The 21,758-nt window shown below is 32.5% G+C and overlaps 3 protein-coding genes across 3 annotated transcripts; 1 reads left to right on the plus strand and 2 right to left on the minus strand.

Moving 5' to 3' along the window:
• The first annotated feature begins 1,623 nt into the window (after nt 1-1,623).
• LOC120251949 lies at nt 1,624-7,591 on the plus strand. The gene is made up of 6 exons (XM_039260601.1): nt 1,624-1,823; nt 3,932-4,059; nt 4,131-4,295; nt 4,463-4,585; nt 6,790-6,933; nt 7,020-7,591. Exons 2-6 carry the CDS (start codon nt 3,997-3,999, stop codon nt 7,467-7,469), a joined length of 945 nt encoding a protein of 314 aa, XP_039116535.1. The 5' UTR covers nt 1,624-1,823; nt 3,932-3,996; the 3' UTR covers nt 7,470-7,591.
• Nucleotides 7,592-9,062: 1,471 nt separating this feature from the next.
• On the minus strand, nt 9,063-10,342 carry LOC120251795 (MYB-like transcription factor EOBII). Its single transcript, XM_039260444.1, has 3 exons — nt 10,174-10,342; nt 9,973-10,102; nt 9,063-9,598 (listed from the first exon to the last, which is right to left on the minus strand). The coding sequence occupies exons 1-3, from the start codon at nt 10,328-10,330 to the stop codon at nt 9,289-9,291; spliced, it is 597 nt and encodes a 198-aa protein (XP_039116378.1). The 5' UTR covers nt 10,331-10,342; the 3' UTR covers nt 9,063-9,288.
• A 4,334-nt stretch (nt 10,343-14,676) lies between these two features.
• Nucleotides 14,677-16,942, minus strand: LOC120251126 (galactinol synthase 1-like). The gene is made up of 4 exons (XM_039259666.1): nt 16,469-16,942; nt 16,042-16,362; nt 15,240-15,374; nt 14,677-15,110 (listed from the first exon to the last, which is right to left on the minus strand). The coding sequence occupies exons 1-4, from the start codon at nt 16,805-16,807 to the stop codon at nt 14,880-14,882; spliced, it is 1,026 nt and encodes a 341-aa protein (XP_039115600.1). The 5' UTR covers nt 16,808-16,942; the 3' UTR covers nt 14,677-14,879.
• Between the last annotated feature and the right edge of the window lie 4,816 nt (nt 16,943-21,758).

Genomic DNA, 21,758 nt, shown 5'->3' on the forward strand with positions numbered 1-21,758 from the left:
GGTTGAGTGGCGGGATATCCCTCCGCAGGATTATCGCGACGGTAGTCACATTCTGTGAACCCGTGGGTCGGGGTGTGACAATAATGGCATGTGAAAGAATATTCCAGATGTCTTTGGATGGGATTTAAAGATTATAAATCAAGCTCCCATAGATCTCCCAAAGAATTAGAAGTAGAAGCCAACCTGAATATTTGGCTAAAAAAAGCCAAATACCTATTGCAAAAGAATATCTAAAAACATGTAACTCATTGATTCAATACCTGCATGATCGAGCACACAAATAGCTTTTGGGAGCTTGTTGCAATGCTTAGCAGAAAGGTATTCTGGTGTGAAAATCTTATTGTATCATGCCAGTCATACAAATATGTTAGCTTTTAAAAAACAAGGGCCCTTCTAAACGCACGAGTAATCAAACATCGGCATCCACTATCATTTAAGAATTGATAGAGAACCTACCCTCAAGGGTGAGGTCTCAATGTTTGGAGCCCTCGTAATTAGGATGGGACGAAGAATTTCTTAATATCCCTTAAAGGAGGGAGGGACCATCCAAAAAAAAAGAGTGGAGAATAGATTGAGTGAGCTCTCCAAAAGTGGCTAGCTGATTTGAAAAGACTCTAAATAAATCTAGTCATATGTCCTTTGCCTCACATCCTATAAACCAACGGCTAAATTAAAAGAGAGTTGATTCCCCAATCTTAATAATAGAGGAGATGCAGGCCTTGAAGGCAGGGAGACAGCTAAGAATTACATTCAAAAAGGATCTTCTAGAAGGTTGTTGATGATGCAAGTTCCAAGTATAGTTGGATTGGAAATAGTTAAACTAGTTAATTCTAAATCCACACCAGCTTGATTAGATAGAATCTTCTACCACCTTTTCCCAAGGAGAGTGTTGTTGAAATCAAGAAAATTTAGGATTCTCTAATCTCTTTGCTCAAGGGATTTACAATTCCATTTCTAATTAACAAGCTAGTATTTGGGTTTGTCAATATTATGCTCTCTTCAAAGGAAGCCCCTTCTCATATAATCAATAGACTTGACTATGCACCTAGGTAATTTGAAGATCAACATCTAATAAGTTGGAATAGAGGTGAGGACTAAATTAATGAGGGTGAGCTACCCTCCGAGTAAGAGAAGTTTGGATGTTGAAATAGATAGTCTAGATCTAACAACGTGGATCAGTTTCTCCTAATCGTCTGGGCACCTCTTTAACATGTGATTACTTAAATTTTTATAAAAATTATATATTTTTCATATAATTCCCTCTTATAAGTTTTGTAATTTAATATTTATTTTATCAACATTTAATAAAAATACACACAATGCTCATTTACATTGATTTTTAATGCATTGTAAAAAAATATTAACAATTGATAAATTAGATGATAGACACAGAGTCATCAGTTTAGTTCGTCAAGCTAAAAATAATTGCCTGACACAACATATACCAAATACCCAAAAGAAATTCATTAAAGAATCAAAATAAAATGTACTTTTTATTGGGAAAAAAAAAAAACTATTTCTTTTAATAAACCTCCGTCTTATATTGTGATTCAATATCTATCTTTACCAATATTTAGTAAAATTATTTAAATTATTCATTCTAAGTCCAAATGAGCCCAACGACCAACCAAATCATTTTCTACAAAGTTCCGTTGAAAAGTAGGACTGAGATCCTCGACCACCAGAAGAAGTTGCCCGAATCCTTGTCGAGCATTTCGTCGAGCAATTGAGATGCGTGAATGAGAGGAGTTTTTCCAGCCCTTCTTGTCCTCCCTTTCTGGTCATCTCTCCATTTTGAGGGAATTTCCAAGTCCAAAACCTCAGTATGTGCTCATATGTGTTTTTGGATAATCTCTTTTTGCTATAATTTTCCATGTTTTTGGTATATAATCCTTTGTTTTCTTGAGTTTTTGCATCATTAGTGATCCAACATATGTTTGGTGTTATCTTTTGCTTAATTCTGAACCATTTGTGCAACAATTGGAAATGTTTCATGATGAGTGCTTGTCTGGTTCTGATTGTTCTATCCTGTGTTTGATTTTTTTCTTTTTTTCTTTTGAAGAAGATTTGGAATGATTTTGTGGAATGTAGGATGAGATTGATGCTGTGGTTGTTGCTGTTTGAATTTTTCTTTTTGAATACATTCTCAGTTTTTGGTTTTTTTTTCTGAAATTCAGAAGTTATCATATATGAAATTTGGTGCATTTTCTGGTACAATTGTTGTATTCTTGTTTTGACATGCTTTGACACACTTCTGAATGCAGAACCTATTGACTGAAAGGGTGCTTGTTCATGAACCAATACTGTATTTTTGATCTTTTAATTATCATCCAGAGATCAAAGGCCCCTTGTTCAAGTAGCTCTGCAGTACCCCTTAATTTATGAGATCTTTTCTTCCAGTCTTTGGTGTTTGTAGATTGTGGACTTGCATGCTTTCTGTGCCTTGAATCTGACTAAGACGTGATTTAACTTGACATATGATCCTGCTCAAAGAGAATATTACGAAAAACTGGGGGTCAATAGTGACTGATAAGAATATGGTCGGATAAACCAAATTCCGTAGTCAGCATGAGTTAATTTTCTTATTTAGATTCGAATTCGTGTAGTATTTATCATCTGTTCGAGCTTTCTTTGGGGCAAGCGGTGTTAAGATGTTCTGGCGGTAGTTTGGAGGCTAGAGTTTTTCGTGAGTTATTCTGCTCAAAACATGCATTGGGGAATTCTTTTTATTATATTTGTGGGACTAGGTCAATTTGATTGAACCTTGTGTGCTTTCTTGATTTTGTGTTATTTCCTCAGTAGTTCCCAAGCAATATCTGTCTAGAGATGAGTGTGGCTTGAGGGAATTGAGATATGCATTATTTATTAAATTTACTTACTGCCCAAATTACCTTCTTATTAGTGGTTGCTGTTAATTCAAGTCTTCCTTTCTGATTAACAATAGTTGGCCATGGTTGGTTTCTTCCAATTTATCTATGGTACCTCATGACATGGTATTTGTCAAATAATAGATTCTAAACTGCTTTGTAAGTTATTATTGAGCACTGAACTGTTCAGAGTTCTTATAGCAGAGAAAAGGAGGTAATAGTAGTTTGTCTTTTCCTCAAAATAATTCCTCTTTTTATCATTGAAGATGAAGAAATTCAGTTGCCTCTGTGGTGGCTATGAATTCCATAGGATGAGAACTTGTGCTAGTAACATTTGCTTTGGCCAACATCTTTGGTTTATATTTTTGTTCCATCAAGTTTTTAAAAATAATGTTTTTTTTTTTTTATTTTCACTATAGAAATTTGTACAAACAAAGATAGACTGAGAATTATATAACAAGTGATGGTTAGAAGAAGAGAGGGAAATGGAATTTATCAAGCAAAAAATCTTGAATAGCCCTGTAGTAACATAATATGTAACAATCACAAGGCCCCATGAGTAATATAAAATGTAACCATCACAAACCCCCCATGAGATACTGTTTAAAGAGAAGAATTTCAGTATTTCAAGCCAGGACTTATCATACAAGTGGGATACTATTAAAAATGCGCAAGATTTCTTATATCACATGATGGTAGGTTTAAAAAGAGTTGGCGAAATTTGATTGTACTGATTAATGAGTACATCCACACAAGTCTTCAAATTTTCAAAATTCATGATGTGATCAATCATTCTGCAATTTATTTGTTTTTGCAAAAAAAAAATTATTTTTCCAATGTTCTGAATTATTTTCAAATTACTACGTGCTGGTTTCTTGTACTTCTTTACCATCAAGTTTAAAAGCTTATATTTTTTTAATAGTGCATCATTATTAAAAATTATTTGAAACAATCCGTATTTTGATCTTCAGAATTATTCTCAGATATTGAATTTGTGATTGTGGCACCAATAAGCCTCCTTTGATTATTATTATTATTTTTATCTTTTTGAATTGTTTTGTCAGGGTTCATGGATGACAAGGTGTCAAATATAAACACCCATTTGGTTGAGGAATAAAAATCCAAAAGAATGCCAAATACAATGTTTAATTTTTTTGGTCGGATTCCACAGATTTTTCAGAAATGGGCAGAGGTATCTCCTAGACATGTACAAATCAATTACTGTCTGTTTTGCCATTGAGACATTACTTTTTCTTCTTTCAGTTAAACCTTGAGCAACTAAGGAAGAATGACTGGAAGCCTAAAACCATTGAGCATTTGGTGATTATCGAGAAAGATTCACAAACTCAATTGGAGCTCAACTTGGATAAGCAAATGAAGGCATGGAAGAAAAACATCCACTGGGTTGATCAGCCACCAGAAATAAATGTATCAGCCATACATATTTTCCCTTTTCATATTGGAATTTATAGGAATACATTTGCCTTTTCTCCTGGATAATATCCCCATGGATTCACATTTATACAATGTCTGCATATGAATTAACTTTGGATCCCATAATTGAAGCATTTAAACCTATGAATTTACTATTGCAGGTTACAGTACCTAAAGGTTCTCTTTGTGATTTGAATCTCAGAGTCAAGGTTGGATTACCTCCAGATGCAGTTTTTAACATTATCATTGACCCGGAAAACAAAAGAGTCTTTAAGAACATCAAGGTATACTCTCTTTTCCTGATCAGGTAAATCTTTGGTTTGCCATTCTCTGTTTATATGTTACTTCCTGTGTATTTCATCGCTATTATTATGGATTATATTTCTGTGAATAATAAAACATAAGTTTCAGAATCTGGGTAAAAGCGTAGAACCTTCAATGGCAGCAGCCAAATGAATGATGAACTACCTTAATTGGCTCCTGCTTATGTAAGAGCCAGGTTTAGGAGGATGTCCTGTAGGTGGCTGGAAATAGGCAATTAAGGATTTAGGAGAAAGGACTCTGGGTTTGTTACATTCTGCATTTTTTGAGCAAGACCATAAATTTTCTTCCATTTGTATTTTGAGTATTTTGCCAGTATAATAAATTAAAGAAGAAGTTTTTTACACTTCAAATGTTCACTATATATGATTCATGGCATTAGGTGCTCTTGAATTTGTATTTCAGTTGAGTTCCAGGAGCTCTTTGAAGCCCAAACTCTCCTGTGGAGCAAATATCCTTCCTACTCTTCTTTGAGTGGAAAATAAATTCATACACATCATCTTCTCATTATCTGTTGTGGTAACGCATGCATGTAAATTGAAGGTTCCTATCACATTCACACATTTTATTGAGGTTGTAGCATGAACAATAGGCAATAAAAATTTACTCTCTGCAACAAGTATGATCATCTACACATAACCTTTGCATTCTTAAGTGAAACGTTGCCACACTTAAAAAAGGCTTAATAAGCTCAAATGGGCCTGATGTTTGATGCATCCAACAATGAGAATCTTGAAATGAAAGGGAAAACGAAGCCAGCCAGATGGATAGTACCCATAACATATTAAATATTAACATGAGATGTAAAAAAGAATTGCAAAATTGGTACTTAACACGTGCAAGTTAACATCAAGGGGACAACAATTGTTATTTGAGTATGTGATGAGGAACCAATGTATGTGTTATATCCGATATTGAAGCAAGAGATTTCATTGAGTTGTCACACACAGAGACGCACATAATATTTTTTCTTGGAGGCACAAGCCATGATCTTATCTGATGTCGGAGTAGGATTGGCTAATCAGGTATGCCACTCAGAATATTGTATTTCCATTATTGTATTGTGGATGGAGGTCAGAGCAAGATGCTCTCCTGACTAGAGAGGCACCAACACTCGAGTTTCTTCAATTAGCACATTATAACCCTTGGATGTATAACTGCTTCATTCAAGTACTTCAGTGAGTGAACCTGTCGCCGCTCTCATATTAGCAAAACCATATATTTTCTTTGAACTCTAGGCTTTCAATCTTGTATGCCTGCACTGGGCATGAGTTTTGTTGTTACTCCACCCCAATGAAGTTGAGGTAGTTTTGTTATTTTCATATTTTATAACAGTGAGTTAATGGGTTCTATCAAAATTTTTTAAAGCCTATGGATTTTTAATAAAAGATGATAAAATGCAGGGTCAATCAAAAAATCCCTTTGACTAAGTATGCTCCACTTGCTGAATTTTCAAGACTTGCTTCATTAGGTTATTGGATTGAATAACTTTCAAGGTTCAATTTTAGCTTTGGAAGTACCCTAGTTTTCTAGAATCTAAACAAGACCTAATTAATGTACTTTGTGCAAAACTCCTACCTTTATCTGGAGAAACCCAAGTACAATGAACTGGCTGTCTTTCCTTTTTCTGTATAACATTGAATAACTCAGCCAATGAACTGATTTGAGGCAAGATTCATTGATTGGATTGAACAGGCTGTCTTTTTCTGCAGATATTCACTTTATTTTTTACAACAAACAAGACTTTCTCAGCTTCTCCTAAATATTGAAAGGCCTGGATTTGATGATTCTAACTTGAGCATAATGACAGAGTTGCTCGAATGTCTGTTATTTTTATTTTGAGAGTTGATCCCACGACCCTTCATGTGAGAGGGAAGGGAGTTATCATCCTTCTATTGGAAAGGCCATTTGCTCGAATATCTTAAATGTCAGCATGAATCATTTTGGATCACTTTATATTTGAATTGTTTTCTTACAACAATATTTCTTAGTCAATGAGACCTCTTCACAATAGAATTCTTCTATAAACTGAAAAGCTACATCAGAAGTTCAATCAAATGATGTTGTAAATACCATTCAAAGTGACCGAGTGTTTTAATATTTTATGGACTTTTAGTTTCCAATATTTTCTTTTGAACATGTTAGTTTCACTTGTACTTTCTATCAGGAAGTGATATCTAGGAAGGTCTTGGTTGACGAGGGTATGAGACAAGTCGTTGAGGTGGAGCAAGCAGCATTATGGAGATTTCTTTGGTGGTCTGGAACTATTTCAGTACATGTCTACGTCGATCAGAACAGGAAAAACCATACTGTGAGAAATCATTCAATCTTTCTCATCAACGATTTCTCTGAAGAACTAACAATGTACCTTCCGGGCATGCCTTTTTTCAAATGCAGGTGAAATTTAAACAGGGGAAATCAGGATTCATGAAGAAATTTGAAGGGTGTTGGAAAATCGAACCACTCTTTGTCGACGAGCAATTATGCTATCCTGACAAGCCTGAAACCGTGGCAGAGTACGATGTTTGCACAGCAGGCAGAGGAAGAGTTGGATCTATTTTGAACCTACAACAACTAATCCAGCCAGCCATTGTTCCTCCACCACCCATTTCATGGTATCTGAGGGGGATTACGACGAAAACTACTCAAATGCTCATAAATGACCTTATAACAGAGACCGCAAGATTACGGGGAGGAGCTAGTGATACCATCTCTGAACATGACTTGGATTTGAACTATAATAATGGCAAACATTCAAGTACTTCCGATATCATTAACATCAAGGAAAGATGGTGCCAAAGAAGAAGAACGAGAAAAAACCGAAGACTAAGAGATCAAACTCTTTGAATCACATACAATTTCAAGTTTTAATTAAACTATTTTTTCGATTTTGTGCGCATCATGGTCCTGTAGAATTTATTGTATATGCATTTAATCTGAAGTATAGGAAGAACACACATTTTATTTTCTTTTGTTGTGGAGCTTGAGCAGGAAAATGTATTCTGTAGCTCATTCAGTAATGATCTGTTTCTGCTTGAAATTATTTTCTTTCTTTTTAGGAAAATAATAATAATAATAATAATAATAATAATAATAAATATGATATTAATATTGAATTAGTGGGTTAATTAATGTATTTATAATGTGGTCATTTACTAAGGAGGCATGTGAGTTGGGTCTTGTCATTAAACTTGTCATATTAATGTTTGGAAAGCTGGTATAGATCATGCTCATATTAAAAGTTCATATCAAAACCTAATCCAATCAAAACACAATCCAAATGAAGTGAGATAACTGACTTTAAACTCCTCAAAAATGCAAGAAAAGCAAAATGTGACATATTCAAAACAATAACAACAACAAAGCCATCAAAATCCAATAAAAAAAAAATTAAAAAAATACAAGTTATGTAAAGTAAACATCAAGAACATAATTCATTGATCATATAAAAACAAATAGAAACAAAAGCATGAGGCATGTATAATAAATATACATAAATGTTGAGAAAAATATTGGGATGTAAATGCATGATGGCACACATTTAAATTAAAGCCCCAAGCATCACTTTCATAAGTCATGTGGTGACTAGCTACTGCAATTGGTTGCATTTTTAACATTGAAGTATTGAACCATTGAAAACGTGACAGAAAGAAACAAGAGGACTCAATCTCATCTCATATTCTATCAACAAAGAGCAGGTACTAGGACCATTAAGCAAACACACCACCCTTCTCCATTTCAAGCATATGACTTCCCTTCTTAGTAACAGTGCCCATCCTTCATGGCCACCTTTCAATACCTCTCCTTCCATTTATACCTTCTTTGCATGTGCTCTAGTCTTTACTTCAACACACTTGATAAATGATAAAACCATGAGGCCATTCTTGTGGTCGATATCGATGTGGCGGAGAAGAAGAAGAAGAAGATGATGATGATGATGATGATGATGACGACTTGGTGGTGGTGTAGGTCTGGGGCATTGCATGTGGTTGCACGTGTGATGCAATTTTATTCCTTGTTGTAATTCCATGTTATGCTAGCCTCTAGTTTCTGCCTAATAGTTGGCTTCTATCTATTTATCCAGTTACTTTGCCCATGCACAAAGAGTTGGCTTTCTAGGAAAGTATGGATCTGGTAACCCAAAAAGTGCATGGTTGGCACTTGTCATTGATTCCTCAATGATGAGGGAGACATCCCCTTCAACCTTTCATGTGCATGCAAGTTAACTCTCTGTCTTCTTCAACACCAAAATTGATTGATTAATTAATTAATTAATTAATTAAGATGTTGACTGTTGAGAATTAAGTATTAGTTACAGCATTCCAATGCGAGAACAGAGCAACACAATGATAAATGCTCTGTATATTATTAACATAAAGTATATTATATATATATGCATATATTACAAGTACAGATATGAACAAAGACAACACTTCCTAATGGTGTGTTTCATGGAGGCAATATTATACCCTTGTTTATTACAAACTAACACACTTACATATGTATATATTATATAGGATATATAGCTTAATGCTTATATAATATAATATACTATAAGGTGATAATTTTCTTTACAACAACAACAGCAGCATGGGTATACCTTCCATGCCTCACTGAGGATGAAGATGATAATAATAATTTAAAAAAGAAATAAAAAATAAAAAATTTAGTCTCCATGGAATGAGTGCATGGCCCAGAAATCCTCAACACCCCAGAAGTTATCAGTGCAATCATTAGAGAAAGGAGGTGCATAGAAGGGATCATGAGGATTATCCATCTGAGGAATGGTGTAAGTTGGTGTAGCTGCATCTTGCATGGATCCACTTGTTTGGCTTGTGCTAGCACCATCAGAGTGCATGGGATTTTGGTAGTCCATGGGGTCCCCATGCTTGTTCTTCTTTTGGATTCTTGTCCTCCAGTAGTTCTTTATTTCATTATCTGTCCTGCCAGGCAGCTGCCTTGCAATTTTTGACCACCTGATTCATCAATTAATCAACAAACTTTCTCAAACCTTTTTTTAATCTTTCTTCAATCCTTTCAATGTTTATATATATATCATTTTTCTTCATCTTCTAGATCTAAACTAAACAGTAATTTGGTATATACATTTCACCCCCTTCACTTTATAATATAAACAGTACTTGAACCTGTTCACCAATTATCATTAAACCAGTTCTATATAAATCAACAACTCTTCTTCCTCTTTGTCTTAACTTTAAATGGCATGATCAAAGAGCCAGCACAGTAATATTATCAAGAAACCATGTGAAGCTTCTTATGCAAAGCACAAGATGCATGTTTCAAAAGTATATATATATATATATAGTATGAATTGCTGGTAGCTTCTCACCTGTTTCCCCATCTAGCATGGAGTTCCATGATCAGAAACTGTTCCTCAGGGGTTATATTCCCTCGCCGGACATCCGGCCTCAAGTAGTTCAGCCAACGAAGACGGCAACTCTTCCCGGTGCGCTTCAAACCTTCGAAGAAGATCAAAGATAATATTTGACTAGTACAAAGAAGATTTATATATGGAGAAGTATATACTAACCTGCAGATCTAGCAAGAGTGTTCCAGACTCCCTCACCATGAGTGGCTATGTAGTTTATGAGGATCAAGTCTTCCTCCATTGTCCATGGCCCCTTCCTCACCTCAGCCTCTTGGTTGCTACTTAGTCTTTTGTCCATGTTGTTGCCTTCTTCTCCCATTCTTCCCCTTTCTTTCTTGGATAGAGGAGAGAGAAAAAAAAGGAAGATAAGATTGGGATGGTGAAGGAGATATGGGAGTTGTTGTGGGTTATATAGGCAGACACAAAGATGATTACCTCCTTTGATTATCTCATAATTAATTAACCATGGTTAGCATCCAAAAACTCAAAATAATAGCTTCTTGATCCAGGGAATAATAGCATCTTTTGCCTTCAATATGTCATCATTTACCAACCAACTTGTAATTAATTTTTTTGCATGAAATTAATTACCATGCTTTTTGTTTATGCACCAAATGTTAAATTTTCAACTGGGTGATTATCCATGCATTTGCTGAAACTGTAAATGAAAAAACAGTAATTAAAGAAAAAGAGATGAAGTGCTATATATTTGATTAGCATCTTCATTGTATATGTTCTGCATTAATCCTTGTGAGGAAGGAAGCAAGTTAGGTCATATATGCTTCAGTTGAGCTTGATGTGAAACAATACTTCTTCTTGATGAGTGTCCTAAAAGCAGTTGACAGTTAGCTAACAGCACATGGAGAGAGTGAAGGTTAATGAGAGCACTCCATCTGTCATCCACTTGCCCTAGAATTCAGTCTTGAACTCAAGTTAGAGAATGGCTAGGCAGGTTTTGGTGGCCATCCTCACTGTTACATCTTCTTTCTTTAAACATGCATTTGTTTTTGAGCTTTATCCTCAATCATTCTAGAGTTTTCACTTTAATCCATTTTTTTGTCAATCCTTCATTTGAATGCTAACTGTGTTTCATTTGAATGCCAGGCAAGTTCATATTCAAAGTTTGGTAGAAGATGTGAGTTGTCTGATCAGTGAGAGAGCTAGTGAGTGGATCAATCAGAATCCATGCATGAGATATTTTATAGTTTCTGAGTAAAATTTTCCAGTCAAATTAAAGATATTTTCTGAACAAATATATATATATATACATTCATTCAATAATGCATGGCAAATCATGCAGAGTGGATGATTATATATATCTGGTTGAAATGAAATATATAGTTGTTAATTATATATATATTGAATAAGATGATGATTCTAACAAGACTTGAGAAAGTACTAGTAGTAAGATTTTGCAAGATAGTTGAAAGTACTTTATGAGATAGCTTGAGATATAGTGCCAACTTGCAAGTCTAGTTGCTTGTATATATCCTGTTTCCTTGTGTTTATATTCATTCTAGGCCTAACATTCTTTTAAAGCTATCTAAAACTAAGAGAAGTAGTCTACAAACTTTCTTGTGTTTTTAGTATTTATACTCAACCCTCAACATCCATCTGTCCTAAATTTAATATTGATTGGAAATATTAGAGAAAATGGTAATATGATTATGATATTATATGTATTAAACACTTTTTAAAAATGTAAAATTGAAACATGAATCAAAATGATGATTGGTTTCCTTTTCATTCTAAATCAACTTCAATGTCACAAATTTCAACCTATGTAGTTGTTCTATGAACACTAGTTGTTCACTTTAAGTTGTCCATCAATTTGACTATTCCAAATTCATAATATCTTTCTATGATCCGTACAAAGAACTTTAAGTTTATATATATATATATATATATATATAGTCTTCATCTTCGATGGCAACTTTTTGTAGATTTTTAAAAAATATCTCCCCCTAAAGAACCTTAATTAGAAATTGTTGACTTGACATCTACTTGTTAAACCTTTCATTATTTTCTAAAGTACTAGTGCAACTATTGCTTTTATATTGTCAAGCTTTGCTATGGGAATAAAAGTTCCCTTTACCTACTAGAGCTACGTTGTTGCTGAGTCCATCCATTTTCATCAATCTTGCATTCTACTGCATTGAATCATTAAGGTTGACATTAGTCTTATATATATATATATATATATATATATATATATATATATATATATCCCTTTGACTAAGATAAAGTTGCAAGTGTTTTCTTTTATATTTTTTATGGTTCTTATTTAAAAAAATAGATAAATCATTTAAAATATATTAATAAAAATGAAATAAATAGAGAAAGACCCAAATAAAACAGAAGACAGATTATGATTCTAATTTTCTAACACTGGCTTAAAATTTAAAAAGGGTACTTGAAATACTAATTTGTAAATTGTGAAGTTTCAAGGTCCTTTTTGAAATTCTTCATGTGTTCTTTGGATTTTTTAATATATGGCCAAAATTTCTTTAATTTTTAGCAATTTTTTTGTAATGTAAAACTTATGAGAAGAACTTTAATTCAATGAAATCAAATATTCAAGACCAATAAAAATGTTGATTTAGTCACATTGCATATTAATTAATATCGTAGTTTTGCACAAATCTTAATTAATATCTATATAAAAAATATCTAGTATTTAATATCTAATTGCATCAAAAGATGGTCAATCTTGATATATATATATATATATATATATATATATATATATATATATATATATATATATATATATATATATATATAGTTTGGTATCTGAATCACATTATTTTGGAAAGTCGGCCAATTTGCATTTTACGAAATTAATAATGCAGGTTATAATAAGTTAAGAGATATATCTAAAACATGATTTTTTTTTAACATTTTAATTAAATAATTAACCCACTTTAATATCATTAATTAATAATCTCTTGGATATTATTAGTGTTATACACAGTAATAGTCATATAATTAAACTTATATATTAAAAAAATAAAGCAAGATTCTAATTTAATTAACTAGTTATTTATGAAATTATTATTTTTATATTATTTTGATAAGACGTGATCATATATATATATATATCAATATATATATTATGATTTCTCTAGAATTTTTTATATATAAAAATGATAAATCACAATTTTATTGAATATAAAAAAATCAAATAAACAAAGGCAAAATATGATAGAGGATGTAGATCACAAGTAGTAAATAAATAGATGAACAATAGTAAGTATAAAAGATCGACCGCATAACCCACTAGTGGTGAAAATAAAGCCAAATAGATGATAAACAACAATAAAAGAAAAAATTGACACCTAAAAAACAATTGCTAATATCTATCATTCATCTTAGGTGGCCAAAAATTTTCACCATAGACTTTTATTTGATATTTTTGTTTTTTTTTTAAAGGATAAGTTGTATGTAACAACGACTAATTAAGATCACTAAGAAAACTAAAACTAAAGCAGCAGTATGACTTCATTCATGATCAATCTAAGAAGATTTAGGCCTAAGAATAACAATTAGCTTTGATTTTGATGGCCAAATGTAGCAATTGACAATGTGCAAAGGAGCTACATGCAATCTCTAGGGACATGTTTCAGAAAGTCATTGTAAGGTTAGGTGCAGCGGATCAACTCAATTTGGTTGCACAATGTCACACAAGAAAGAGTATGGCACAAAAAAAATCAAGCAATCAATAAGAAAGACACAAAGATTTGACATGCATGGCTAGGCTTAAAGCCTACCTTAACAGGTAGAGGCAACGAGAAATTTCACTATAATGTCAAAGATGAAGAATACAAGATTATACAAAGCTTCAACCATCAAGGAATTCACAAACAAAAAGAGAACTTAATTAATTAATTAGCCAAAAGGCTTACAAGACTTAGATCCGAAACTAATACCTTCCCTTCTTAATTTAGTGGCTTGAAGGATATATATATATATATATATATCCAATATCCTTAAGAGTTTCGAAGCCAATCTCAATGTTTCCCAAAGTTGCTTTCACACTCTTTCTTCAAATTGAGCTCTTCTTCAAGTCTTTTGGAGAAAAAACTTTAAATCCCCAATTTCTAAGTCAAAGTACTCCCGTGTGCTTGGGCCATGTCTTTGGACTCGAGAGAAACGCCCATGCTCAAAAACAAGCCCTGCACTTCAATTTCAAAACTCAAATGCCTCAGATTAGCACGGGCTAATTAAGTACGGCCTAGCTGTGCTCTGCCAAATCTCAAATTCCTGAGATTTTCACTGCATGTCTCAAATACTACACCAGTGTGCATATAAACAGTACCTACTACAAGATCTTATTACAGTACCATTTGGCAATCAATTCAAAAAACACTCCAGTGGATCGAATTAACCATATCTCAAGCAATTATCATACTTCAGTAGATTAAGAAAACTACCCCAATCACTTAATTAGAAAAACAGTGATTCCCAATTGGCAAACATTATGTAATTACAGTATATTGAATATATGAACAAGACCTCTGGATTATCTCCTGCTTAATTAAGCTCTATATTAATTGTACATGGTCCACATATTTTTTTTATGCAGAAATTAATAACAATATATATATATATGTATATATAAGATTAGTCAATCAAAAGCCACACATACACACAGAGAGCAATGAATAAGATTAATAAGTGATTTCATAACTAACATTAACATGCATGAAGATATATATGATGCATGCTTTAATTATCTAAAATTCATTTTGTTATACATGCATGACATACATTCATATCTGCTTGATTAATCTATACCCTTGTCTCAAATGTTTGATAATATTCTGGTCTCTTGCTATTTGTAATTTATGTATACAAGCACTAGCTAATTAAGCTGCAGAAGGTGTAGGGATGTAAGCCATGGTTGGTTCCTGCATGGCTGCCATGATTGAAGTCTTTGAGAACCCCTCCTCCTCAACCTCAATCTCAACCTTGTCCTCTGCCTTAATGAAGTCCAAGGACTCATCATTGTAAATTTCCCACCATTTTGCCACTAGTTTCTTGATATCCTCTCTATCCATGTTAGTTTCTTGTCCAGTGTACCTCCATGGCTTTGATCCCTAATTATATTTATAAAAACATACATAAAAATAATAAGATTAAGCTAAATATTTTTTTTATTAAAAATGGTGATATATATATATATATATATATAGATGAGAAGGACTAATTAATTAGGAGGAACTTACAGCAGCACAATAATGGACAACCTTGACCTTTTCAAGCTCAACGTTTTCAGGATGACGCCATAGCATGGCCAGGACCAAGTTGTAAACAACTGGGATTGGCTTGTAGCTTTTCTCAAAGAACATGTTCAAGAAATCCTACAAAGTAGTTGATATATATAAGGATATTAAGTTCAGAAACTATTAGATAATATATAATGGTTGATATAGAACAGAAATATTTTTGTGAAGCAAATTAAAGTGACTGGAATATTTAAAATGTTATTACAAATAGTGGAAAATATTACAAATAGGATTGAGGTAGATTAGATTATTCTCAAAAGATTTTTTTTTAAGTTTTATGTGATCATAGAATATCTGAAAAGTAAGTTTTATAAAATAATTATTAATAAATTAACTATGATATACACTTTAAGAAATTAAATAATAAAGAATAACATACTCAAATAAAATGATGGGCATAACCGGAGAATATTAAGATGAATATCATACGTAATTATTAAAAAGATTTATTAAAAAATAAATTTATCTAAAGAAGAGTAGCTGACAAATTAAAAAAAATAATTAAGATAATATCCACGTATCCATAATCTACTTATAGATGCTTTTATTACTGAAGATTAATTTTCGGAGGGCAGAAGAAGAGGAAGAAAAAAAGATATTATATGTGTTTAACAGAAATTGTGAAAGAATTGATCATATGGCCCACCCAAATAGTTATGAGTTATGACAAACAGGGATCATATTAAAAAAAACATATAATTTATTGACAAGAATTAATTAGAAAGCTAAAAAATATATTCACCTGCTCAGCAAAGGGAGTGGGAGGAGTGTGTTGAAGAGTCTCAAGAAGCTTATCACAAACAAGTTTGCTCGGCTCAAAGACAAACATGCCAGCGTTGAAATACAGAGAGGGAGGGTTACCCAACTCAACTGGCCACTTAACTCTATCCGGGCATTGTTGACAGTAACCAATGGAGTATTGCAATGAATGGCTCCACACCTTCTCACAGTAACAATCCATCACTGCATACAAGTACTCTTTTGGCAACTCAAACAAATGATCAATGTTTTCATACACTTGTATATCTGCATCCAAGTATATCATTCTGCTGTACTCTTCAAACTACATCCACAACATATAATTTAATTAATACACATAATTATTGAGAATATATATAAATAGAAAATAAAGCACATATAAACAAGAAAACTTAAATGTCTTCACTCACGTTCCAAATACGAAGTTTGGAGTAGTTGATGACAAAGTGAGCCATGGCAAATTTTATGTGGTTCTCTGGTGGGTAGACGGGGATGATCTCTCGGATAAGGCATCCCTGAGCTCGGAGAATGTTCCGGTGATCCTCTGGCACGTCGGGTAATACGGCGACAATCAAAGGATGAGCACTCTTGACTTTCCTAAGCCCTTTGGCTAAACCTACAGCACCTTTCCAATAATCACCATTTCCGGCAAGGAAGGTGACATAGGCACACTTGGAGTAACCGGAGTTTGGCGCCGAGAGCTTTGCTGTGTTGGTGGTGAAGGTATCAATGGGAGCTCCGGGAGCCATGATATGATGATATGGAGTTGAGTAAGTGTTGGTACTGTAGAGAAGAAGTTGGGGTTACAAGAGCTGCAACAATAGTGCGTTTAACACTACTAGTTTTGGTTTGCTTCTATAGGTTAAAGTTGGGAAGATGATGATGCTTTATGTAGGAATGAAATGAAATTGACATGCATGGGAAATGAAGACTAGATGAAGTACAAATGAAGGATATTCTGGGTTTTTTCTTTTTTCTTTTTTTTTTTGGTTTTTATTTTGTTATTTTTAGAGGTGCAGTTAGTTGATGGTGGTGCGAGTGGCTATTGGAGAAGACCTTATCAACAGAATCAACGCTGGGGATTGGCCAATCTTGATTTCTCTTGCATGTAGTTTTCTAACTGTGTAAGCGGTGGAGAGGTTTCATATAGAGGATCAATCTTCTATGTGAACGTTGCTTTTGTAGATTTCATCGGATGGTCGATCCAACTACTGACACTATTACTTGATTTATAAGACGATGCTGCTTATAAAACAAATAGGATGAGAAAGTAATGTCATGTAACATGAGCGATGCTTACGAATGTGTCATCGCGCTATCAACGCTGCTTTTAAGTATTATCGTAGCCTCTGCGACGCCTACGCACGTCCACAGAGAACCTTTTCTCATATATATATATATATATATATATATGTCAAAATGCAACAATTTATAGATTTTTGTTTAGTAGATTTTGATATTGGTAACATTTTGTTTAGATACATCATTTGAATAATTTTGATATTGAGGGCTTATGTTTAATACAGTTGATATTTTAAAATAATATTAATATAATTATGGGTTAATTTTGTATGGACTTTTTTTGACAAATGTGGCAATCATAGTATAGTCAGAAACCTGTCTACAAATCAAAAATTCATCATCCAACCCGTACGTCCTCACCAGGCAACAATAAGCTCAGACCACAAACCCATATCTCTGACTAGAAACCCATAATACCACCATTGCGTCTTATATAACATGAATTCAGGGCTATTAAATTCTCACAGTAACGCCTTTTATAGTAAAACTAATGTAAGCTATGAATCCTTTGGGGTTGGACAATTTTTAATTTAAATTTAAAAAATAAGTAAATAGCATAATTATGCTCAATTATTCAATGTTAAAATAAAACAACTTGACTAAAAATTATTTTTATATGATGTTGGTTATGGGTTGAGACTTTTTTTTTTAATTTAAACCGATTGAAATAACAAAATCAATTTGTGTTATGATTCGTTTCAAACTTAATTAGTTTGGAGATAAAATACCTTTGAAATTATGTTTTCTAAGTCAATTAGAATGGTCAAACAAATCGGAATTGAAGAAAAGTTCAACAAAAGAAATCTCCTCCTCACATTCCGATTCAGTCAATATTTGTGGTTGATAATTTTTTTGGATTTATAATTTTGATTTTGCTTCTCTTAATCCTTTAAATATCTCATAAGGCATGCATGGAAATTAAATAATAATAATAATAATAATAATAATAATAATAATAATAATAATAATAATAAATATTAAACTTTTGGTTTAAGTATAAACAATAACTAGGAAAAGAGAATACCAAATTAGCCAAGTCAATGTTGGGACCCATCGAATGCTCACCTTCTTTTATAATTTCTTGTTTATATTATTTTTCTTTTTCTATTTTTTTTTTTCAATTCTTCTCTGTATGGTTTTAATTTTTTTTTTAACATGTATAAGGTGGATAAATTATTTTTCTCAACCAATACTGGAAGATAGGGTTTATCTCTCAACCAATTTTTTTTTTTCAATAAACAAAGCTTTCACTCTCTTTTGAACTTTTTTGGTTTCAAAAAGTAAGCATACATCATAGTAAATACCTAATCTATTTTGCTATAAATCAAATAAATAAAAAAAATCATCTTTGAAAGCTATTCTTAGTTAATCAACTTAGAAATTTCCCATATATATATATATATATATATATATATAAAGAAAAACAACCACCACCCTATAATTATAAAGATGGAACCAGGGCTGGAATCCTTGATCCCTGCAGGGACTGACCCAATAAGGACAGGGATTCCCCAATTCTTCCTTCGGCAAGAGCAGGGATGGGGCTAGAGCAAGGAGAGCATTTCCAGCATCACGGGGATCCCCAATCCAATAAATTACATATTAGCTGATTATATTTTACATAATTACAAATAGGTATTTTGTCCTACTTGTATAAATTAAAAATTCTATATTTTGCTTAATATCGATAAGTTGATGAAGTATTTTTGATAAGTTTGTATATTATAGCTTATGTTTACTTTTATGACCACTATTTCATGAGTATACTGCCAAATACATTTATCTTAGTATTAAATATTTTTTTAAAAACAACCCTAGTTTATGAGTATATTAGCATGTCGAGTGTTAAATAATATCTCAAATTATACAAATAAAAACAAATGCATGTGGAAGCAAAAAAAAAAATTCGAGACATCAACTAGATGATTTGATGAAGACCTGATTTATTTACTTTAATTAAATATAAGTATGGAAAAGTTACCTCTAATGTGCCAAATTTGTTTCTCAAATCGTTCTAGATTTTCTAGTGTCAAATGAAGGTCCCACTTCTCTAGATCATGGTGTTGTAAGAGAGAGAAAGATCCCGGAATTAGTCTCACAGCAAAATAGAATTGTTTATTAAGGGCTAAAGAAAAGCCATATTTATATAAACTTCATAAAACATTATAAACATTATCCTAAAGCAACTAAAACAACTTTTATCTTCAAACCCTTATAATTTTGATTAATTATTTGACTCCATCATACTTTAATCAAAATTTAAATTTAAAACAACACCCTAGACCAATTTGCAACTTCACTTTATCCTATATAGTAAAATTATACATTGATAATTTTACCCCTATACTTAAAATGAGACTAATTCTAATTTATATAAGCATGATTCTCTAGATTCATCCTGATTGCCAATGGGAGGATACCAGAAGATATGGGTGATACCTACCCAACCCCGTGGCCCCATGTCGTAGCCCAATAGAACACGAATGAGTTATAAACCATTCTGATTATAATTACCATATGTGCATAAACCATATGATCCTGTATCCCAACCGAGTGAAAGCCATGAAAATCATCAAAATAACCTAGTGGGAAAGATTACTAAACTATCATTCATGTCTCATATGATTAGTTTCACTGCCTTGGACAAGTCTTATAATCTCACCTACTCATGATCGCATAGGATACTAACTAATTTTTTTAAAAAAAAAATTCTTTCTTGGTAATTACTCACAACAGCTACTTATCTGATATAACTGTACTTTAAAATTGTCCCTACCAAAGGATAAATTGAGCCCAATAATTACTCTAGTAATAGACTAGATATCACAAGCACATCATGATCATGATATTTCAAGTCTGATGTTCACTCATATGATTATAATCAATAATCCCAATCATTGACTGTCAAAAGGCAAAACCCACTTGATTGAACTGTTACAAGTCATATTCGAATATACCAAATGTATACATGACATATGTTCCTACTATCCCATAATGTTCAAATGACACTCTTTCTCAAAAGCATATACCATACAAATTTTTACAAATTTTTAACATTCAATTAAAGATTCTAATTGTGAACTATTTATACATTAAGTATTAATCCCTTCTGGTGCCCTTCTCCTGATCTCATAAGGAGTAAAAAGTTCAATTTAATACACAAAGATTATATTGTTCAAAACTAATTAAAATGTCATTACAAGATTTATATGAATATCAAAATAAATATCTATTATTAATAATAAGAATGTGTAATACAAATAAAATGTTCTAATACAAATATCCTCATTGGTATTTCATGATATATTTCTAACAGTGAAGACCTAAATCCCCATGGGGACAAAGATAAAGATACTAATCATTCTCGTTGGGGAATCGAGGATGAGGATTCCCCATCCTCATTCATGGCGGAGGGTGAGGATGGTAAGAAGCCTCCTTGTGCCCATCTAATACCGTTACAACCCATATACAATAGAAGAGTGATAGTTCATTTCTCACCCCGGTGCAAAGGTGAGTGTTTGACTCTCCTCTAACATGATGGTTAAATGTTCATAATTTATCCACATTTATTTAATTAAAAAAAATAACTTCCCGCTACGTTGTCACAATCCCATCTAATGATACCAAAGACTGACATCAATACCAGGAAGTTTGCATGATACATATTTACATATTTGTTGTCCTCTTAAATGAGATTTAGCACTAGTTAAGTCCTTTTGAGATATCATTGATAGGAGGAGCACACCTGAATCCAAATTTAACATCAAAATATAAGATCTCAAGTTTAACATATTTAGCTTCAAATCCCTCAAATCAAATACAACCATGAAAAAGATCTGATCACAACGCTGATCACTGATAGGATAGTCAACAAGACAAGCAAGTTGCAAAGAGAAGTAAGCACAAAAAACAAAATGTAGAAAAAAAAAAAAGAATGTAAGAGCATCATCTATCACTACCAACAAACTTTCACAAAGAAAATGTGGCTTTTAATTGGTCTAGGTATACACTTGGAGAAATATAAGAAAAAGACTCTTCATTGAACTCTCCATCAAAAATAATAGGAACTTTAAAACAAGATTTAAGGGCATTATTTTTTATTTACTGCAATGCATAGTGGACTTTGATCTTTGCATTTTAAAAATGAGCATTACTAGCTCTGTCATGGATACAAATTTTTATTATTATTATTATTATTATTATTTGTATTGTTTATATGACAGCCACACTATAATATGCTCATGTATTTTATATTTTTTTTTATAATTATTTAATACTGAGATGAACATATTCAGATATTCCATTAATGTGCCCACTAAAATATGTGTAGCGCATTACGGCCATATTATCAAACCAAGAATTTTATTTTTATTTTTATTTTTTGTTATAACAATCATG

This window comes from Dioscorea cayenensis, chromosome 20 (genome assembly GCF_009730915.1).
Source record: "Dioscorea cayenensis subsp. rotundata cultivar TDr96_F1 chromosome 20, TDr96_F1_v2_PseudoChromosome.rev07_lg8_w22 25.fasta, whole genome shotgun sequence".
Lineage (NCBI taxonomy): Eukaryota > Viridiplantae > Streptophyta > Magnoliopsida > Dioscoreales > Dioscoreaceae > Dioscorea > Dioscorea cayenensis.